This window comes from Panthera onca, chromosome E2, assembly GCF_046562875.1.
Source record: "Panthera onca isolate mPanOnc1 chromosome E2, mPanOnc1 haplotype 2, whole genome shotgun sequence".
NCBI lineage: Eukaryota > Metazoa > Chordata > Mammalia > Carnivora > Felidae > Panthera > Panthera onca.
This window is the reverse complement of record NC_138353.1, coordinates 5,426,964-5,434,553: the sequence shown is the minus strand read 5'-3', so window position 1 is coordinate 5,434,553 and position 7,590 is coordinate 5,426,964. Positions and strand designations below refer to the sequence as shown.

General features: G+C 42.5%; 1 protein-coding gene across 1 annotated transcript; it reads right to left on the bottom strand.

Moving 5' to 3' along the window:
- Positions 1-784: 784 nt before the first annotated feature.
- LOC132676161 (KRAB domain-containing protein 5-like) lies at positions 785-6,792 on the bottom strand. Its single transcript, XM_078438779.1, has 3 exons — positions 6,778-6,792; positions 1,391-1,517; positions 785-894 (listed from the first exon to the last, which is right to left on the bottom strand). Exons 1-3 carry the CDS (start codon positions 6,790-6,792, stop codon positions 785-787), a joined length of 252 nt encoding a protein of 83 aa, XP_078294905.1.
- Between the last annotated feature and the right edge of the window lie 798 nt (positions 6,793-7,590).

The following is a 7,590-nucleotide window of genomic DNA, read 5'->3' as shown; positions in this document are numbered from 1 at the left end:
TTGGGCTCTTAACCCACAGAGTCACCCAGGCATTCTGAGGTTTCTTTTTTTGTTTTTTTAATATTTGTTTTATTTTTGAGAAAAAGAGAACATGTGCCAGACGGACAGAGAGACAAAGGATCCCAAATAGGCTCTTCACTGACAGCAGAGAGCCTGATGCAGGGCTCAAACTCACAGACTGATATCATAGCTTGATTTCAACCCAGACGCTTAACCAACTGAGCCAACCAGGCAACCCAAGAATGAACTTTTGAGGTGAAACAAAAGACGAGATTTTCTCATTTTAGAGAGTTGATTTGATACCTGATGAAATTACTGGGCCTCTACTTTGTATGATTAAAATGAAAGCCTCCTTAATCCTGGAAGGCATCAACAAGAAAACTTGTGATGTCTCCCTCTAGCATTCCTGGGATTTCTGCACCTAACCCCAAGATGCCCACCACTACCCTCACACACTTCACACAAGAAGCAAAACAGAACTCAGAAATGGATTAACCTAGACTTCCTCAGAAATGCAGAGATTTCCGCAAGACCTCAAAGTAAATGGAGACCCAATTAGATTATGGAGGATCTCACTGTCGATGTGAAGAACCCTCAAGTGGAACTGAAGGAGAATCCTTACAGAATGTAACAGCATGATGTGTTGGAAAGCAGATGTCCGATGTGAGAGGAAGGGACCTAAAACTGGCCTTTTCAACCTAATTTCCATTCAAGGAGAGCTGCTCAACCACATTCTGAGGTCCAATTCCTCCTTCACAACTGGACCTCACCTCTGTCATCAGCTTCATTCCCACCTACCTGGGTGTGTAGCTACTGTCTCCTTTCTCTTCACAGCCCAAACATCCTTCTTGTGTTCCAAAAAGATGACCAGGTCTGGCTTTGACACAACAAGACCTGTTTATTAGAAAAAAAGAATATGAGTGTGGTTGGAGATTCTAACTTCTGATCCACTATTGTGCTTAGTAGAGCAGAGAGGACAGAGTAGAAGCTAGAAAATGACTTCCCAAGTGCTGTGGCCCAACAACCCCTTTAGAACATGCGGGACAAATTTTCCATGTTCAGATCTTGACCTCCACTTCCGAGTACTACCATGACAATAATGAGTAGAAATCGGTATTTAAGACAAAAGAGATACCGTTTTATGCCACTTAGCCTTTAGAATTGTCATTAATGTACAGAAATGATGATGTTACCCTAAGGAAGGGAAGGTAAAGCTGAAAAGGAAACACCATGAAGATTTTTCTCTACATCCACAAACCCCTACTTCTTTCCCTGACTGCAGGGATCTGAATCCCAGTCATGCAAAGAGGAAGATTCCAAGAGACAGTCTTCAAGGGAAGGAACAAATCCCTGAGTATGGTTTGGGAAACGTGGAAGGAATTATCCTCACCCAAGAAATGGAGGTGTCCATAGTTCTCTAACATCACATCCCTGTACAGTTCCCACTGACTGTCGTTCAGGCACCCCAACTCTTTCTGAGAAAATTCTATGGCCACATCCCTGAATGTCAGCAATCCCTGCAATAAAAAACACACTTATCAAGTGGCCACAGGCAGAGTTCATAATGCTAGGTCAAATGAAAGAGGCAGTTAATGTCACCAGCCAGACTCCAAGACCTGACTTTAATGCTTGTGCTTGTACCCACCGATCTTAGTTCCACATTTTACTTAACCTCTTTTTCTATCTTATCTTTTACTTCACAAAAAACTCCCCATGGGTTTGGTCACCTGTAGTGGACACAGAAACCATCTAACAAAAGATAATGACTGCCCTGAGGAAGAGCTTGGATGGACTCAGTTTGAGATTAACCCCTGACTCACACCTAAGCAAATGCCTAATAGACTAAACTACGGAGTGAGTACAGTTACCTTCATCTCATACATACATTTTATTTTAAATCTTATGTCTTTGAGTGAGATAGAGCATGCCCAAGTGGGGGTGGGGCAGAGAGAGAGAGACAGAATCCCAACCAGGGTCCATGCTCAGAGTGGAGCCTGATCTCAGGACTTTCATCCTGACCTGAGCCTAAATTAAGAGTAGGATGCTCAATGGACTCAGCCACCCAGGAGCTCCCTTTTACCTCATTATAATACTAAAATCTCACCCAAGGAGGAGCACAAACCTCATTTCCTATGAAATATGCAGAGTATGTACACAACTGTTCTCTTAAGGCTTATGTGCAACCTTATACTCCACTTGGCATAAGATGATGGCCTCCCCTTTCTGAATATCCACGCTAACCCTAAATGAAAGGACACCATTCCCCCTTCCTCCGTGAGTATCTGATTTGCATCTTCCTCCCTGTGATTTCCTTGTTTCTTGTAAATCATTTTTGCTTTGCTCACATCCTCACCTGGTATAGTTTTTTTGTGATTCACCAACGACTGAACTTCTGTTAGTTCAGTTACATCAGGAGAACTGGTTCTGGCTTAGGTGAGGTTCCTGCTTGATGAGGTAAGATTATTTGTCACCCAGTATTATGCTCTAGTATATTCTTTACCTTGGAGGTAATAAACTTTATAAATACTGTGTTTATTCAAGAGAATTTGTAAAATGAAGGCATCAACACAGGCATATACATTTTGAATATTGTATTTACATCATACAGTACATGTGCTATCTATTTCTTAAATGGAAAGTTCTGGGGAGTGACAAATGTACTTAGCATATTCTAATATGAATTAGAATTTCACAACAGGACCTTGGGGATCTTGTTAAAATGCATATACTGTTCAGGAGTTCTAGGATGGGGTAGATGTCTGCATTTCTAACAAGGCATTAGTCTATGGGCCAAGAGATACATATTTCAATAACGAAGAAGTAGAACTCAAAGACAAGAACTTTTTGGGAACTTGGAACTGAGTGGGATTCATAGCAACTACAGGTTCTACTAGAATAGCAAGAAAGGCAATAAACCTTTCCAAGCATTTCCTGGTTAGTAGAGAGCATAAACTGTTTTTCATAACTTATTGAAAAATAAATCATAATCTAAGACAACAGACACATTATTCTTCTATTTCTAAGTGAATATTTTCTCAAGCATCCAGTACGTGGTAGGGATCAGGTTTGAACCCAGGTCATCTGGCCTAGAGTTGACCTAAAATGACACATCGGTCAATATACAGAGGGGACCGTAATACAATGTTCATAGCAGGTGTCAAACCTGAAAAATGATGCTAAGGAGAAGGTATGCACACAAAATTGATCACCTTTATACGTTCCATGCTCACATCCATAAATGTTCAAAGAAGTTGTATAGATATTAAATGTAGAAAAGTGTAATGGTGACTAAGAAACATTTTCAATGAAGGACACCTGGGTGGCTCAGGTGGTTAAGTGTCCACGTCTTGAATTTGGCTCAGGTCATGATTTCACAGTTCACCAGTACAAACCCCACCTCAGGCTCTGTGCTGACAGTCTGGAGCTGGCTAGGGATTCTCTCTCTGCCCCTGCCTCTCTCTCACTCAAACACAAAGTATTTTCAGTGACATGAAACTCATAAAACTAATTGTACATGATGATGCTTACGTCTTTTAGTCACACTATCAACACAAACACACATTAAAATACAAATGAAACAGTTATCTGACTCTAGTATGATGAAGGATACAATCAGAAATATTTTCACCTTTAGCACAGAAAGCTAACATACAGGGTATTATTTGGACATTCATCAAATAAAGGCTGGTTCCTACATTTTTCTTTTTTTATCTATATTGTCAGAGAGAGCGTGAGTAAGTACGGTGTGAAAGGGGGAGAGGCAGAGAGAGGGAGAGAACCCCAAGCTGTGACTCCAGGCTCCAGGCTGTGACTGAGCCACCTAGGTACCCCTGGTTATTACATTTTTACAGGGTCTCATGACCACGGGTACATGTCACCACTGCTTCATATTGAACTGAATGGTAAGCACCAGAGAAATCTTGCAGAAGCAGTTTTACAAATAGAAATTTAAACACTTGTGATTGAATACTCTGTGCACCTACCCTCCCCTTGAACATAGAAGCTTCATGCAGTCAAAGTACAGTTCTTTCTGCCCACGGGTCCTGTCCCGGTGCTACTTCAATAAACTATCTGTCACCAGAGTATCTCAAGAATTGTCTTGACCGTAGTACTCCATGATCTGCTAATATAGTTTTTATTTGAAAGCCTTTTTAAATTTTATTTTTTAATTAATTGTTACTATTGAGAAAGACAGAGAGAGACAGGGTGGAAGTGAGAGAGGGCAGAGACAGGGACAGAGAGAATACCAGGAGGGGCAGAGAGAGAGGGAGAGAGAAAGGGAGAGGCATAGCTCCTGTTCACCTGATGCTGGGCTCCAGCTCAGGACTGGTGAGATCATGACCTGAGTGGAAGTCCGACGCTTAATGAACTGAGCCATGCACGCGCCCCTCATTGAAAGATTTATTTCATTCATCATTTGTGTTCCGTTTTATTTCGGGATTTTAAGACACTCAAACATGGTAATTATGTGATTCTTCTTTTTCTGAATACACAGAAGTAAATAGAGTATGCATGTGTCATGACTATGCAGCAAAATAAAAAGCTACAGGATGAAGGTCTGACTCATTGAGAACCTCGACCGCCAGAGGTCATTACATCTACTGCACAACAGTGAGGGTCTCATTGTCCGGTGGGAACTAATGTGAGGTGGGCCAGGAGTCAATGTTGAAGGAAATAGTCTTGAGCCTTTTTGGTAAACGAGGCTGTTGTGTAAAAGCACAGGGATAGGATCTGTGGCAAGAATGAGCTGCAGGGTGATTGAGATGAGCTGCTGATTATATACTTTAAGTTGGGGGGGGGAGAGAAATATAAGTTTCTACAGGGATTTCATATGTTAAAGAAGACTTCCAGGACATGGAAGTCTGACTAGGGTAAAGCTAAGCTTGCTTTTTCCCTCTAGGAAAGCATCAACATTAAAGCAGTTGAGCATTCCTTGAGGAGTATCTTCCTCTGCCAGTCTCGAGTATTTCTCTGGGGGTTGTAAGTTGTGAGAAATTTTAATTTTATCCACATTTGTTTTGCATTTGTCCTCCTCCTCAGAAACTACAAGGAAAGGGTGCCTGGATGGCTCAGTCAATTTTCTGACTTTTGAATTAGGCTGAGGTCAAGACCTCTTGATTTGAGAGTTCGAGCCCCGTGTCCTGCTCAGTGCTGATCCTATATAGCCTACTTGGGACGTGTGGTCTCTCTTGGCCACTCGCCTGCTCTCACTCTCTCTCTTACTCAAAATAAATTTAAAAACAAAATAGAAAAAAAAGCTACAAGGTAAAAAAAAAAAATACAAGAAAAGAGAAACTAGGAGAAAGAGGTTTCCAGTTTAAATGTGATGGTGTCTGGAAACTGCTCAGGGAATCTGCCTAAAATCATTACAACTGTTAAGGAAAATATGAACATTACAGGGGAGGAATCTGGCAGAGAGCACAAACCCAAGTAATAGTAGGTAACATCAGCTGTAAGCAAACAAATGGATATCAGTGCCTAAGGCACACCTCAGGACAGGGGATCACCAGTGTGTTCTTGAGACCCCCAACAGTAAATCACAATATAAACAAGTTAAGGACACAGTGGATTTATACAGACTTCAATCACATATACTTTCATGTCCTGGGATATCTAGTGTATCTTAAAATAGCTTTTCCACATCCTCAAGAGCAGTAACATTCGAAGTTATTCTGTACCTCATATCCATGTTGTGTATTTGTGCATTTTCATAATCCTACTCTACCCGGGGCAGAGAAAGCATTCAGATAAGACCTAATTGGGAACGGTTTTCCTTGATTGCTATCCCAGGACCAGACCCCATCAGCAACAGGACACTTGGCCTCAACACCTTCCTCTCTGGATCTGTGACAAAGGGAATATTTTCAATACTTGTAGGAATTTAATTCATAGTGAAAACTTTTGTTGCCCTACTGGAAGCCATGTTGGAGAAAAGGGAGAGAGATCTCTGAGATATAGGGGAGGAGTGTTCTGAAGACATAACCTAGAATATCATTTCTGAAAGGTCAGAATTTTGATTAAAACCTAAAGCAGAACCTAAGAACTAAAAAAATTAAATCATTGGCATTTAAATTTTTTTCATTTATTGAGAGAGAGAGAGAGAGAGAGGGCATGCATGCAAATGGAGGACAGGGACTCAGGTAGAGAGAGAAAATCTTAAGTAGGCTCCAAGCTCAGAAGGAACCCTGATGCAGGGCTGGATAGCAGGTCCCTGGGATCAAGACCTGAGCCTAAATTGATATGCCCCGATTCGAGAGACCCCCGAAAACAAACCACCAGAGTCCAGAGTCAAAGCCAAGCGGCAAGGGTTGTTTATTGCAGGTTCGAACCCGGTCCTCCGCGCACTCGTTGCCGGTGACGCAAGAGGCCCCCCGAGCAAGGATATTACAGCTTCTTTTATAGACAGGCACAAAACAAGTTAGGGATTTTTTTTGAGGTTACAGAGTTGTTACAGGTTGACATTTAAATTTGAATGCTCAGCAGAACTTGATTGGTTCCCACCTTTATTTCAAACCAATCAGCAGAACTTGATTGGTTCCCGCCTTTATGTCAGACTAGGACCAGGGGGTGCCCTGGCTGGTTTCGGGAATGGTGGGGGAAAGGGAAAGATCTTTTCTTTGCAGTTGTGAGTACACCCGGTAACTTTTCTCTTAGCCTCTCAAAATCAAGAGTCATATGCTCAACTGAATGAACCACCCAGGTGCCCTGCAATTTCTACATGCATGGATTATCCTGAGAACAAGGTGACAGGTCCTCTTGCAATGGACCGAGGCTTACCTGAGAATTGGCCATTTCTTCTTTCACCTCCTCTTCAAGAGTTTTCTCAGAAGACTTTTGTGGAGAAATCCCAGCTGAAGTGGGAGCAAATGCCTTTAAAGCCACCACTGCAACCTCTTCACCAGTAACCTGGTCACCTGCAGGCAGGGCTTTGAAATGCAAAAAAGACCCAAGTTCCTCCTCCGTTGTGTCAGGAGCTATTCAGAAACTATGGTGTCCTACGTGGAGACCAGCCTCTGAGTTTCCTGTCTCTGCTTTCAGGGCGCCTCCCCTCCCACAGAAGCCCACAAATTCTGCGTGAGCGTAGGAACAGTGTGTTACATGGACCTGACCCTCCCCAACTCCTGTACAGGAGACCCTTGAGCCAAAGCCTGCACTCAACTCTGATAACTAAATGGGAAGCCTTTCTGCTTAACTCTGGCTTCCCTTAGCATTTTGATAGGAAAAGATAGGATTCAGTAGGGAGAAAGGGAACCATTGGGACCTGAGGTCCTTGGATGGGGAAAACACATTTTGGAACAATGCTGGGAATGCCTGACTACAGCAAACGCCCTCAGGTGTAAGGTTCCTCTTAAGAATGTGACAGACACCACCTACTCCCCCGCAGGAATTTGACTAAAGACCTAACTAAAAACTAGTAGTAGATGATAAAACTTAAAACCCACAAGGAACAATATGGCCATAGACCACCCCTCCTGCAATAGAAATGAGCCAATCAGGAAGGGACAACCCAGCACCTGGAGTTGTTAATCCAGTAAGTGTAGAACTTGAGAAGGAACAAGGGGGAAGGGAAGAGGGAGAGACCAGAACCTT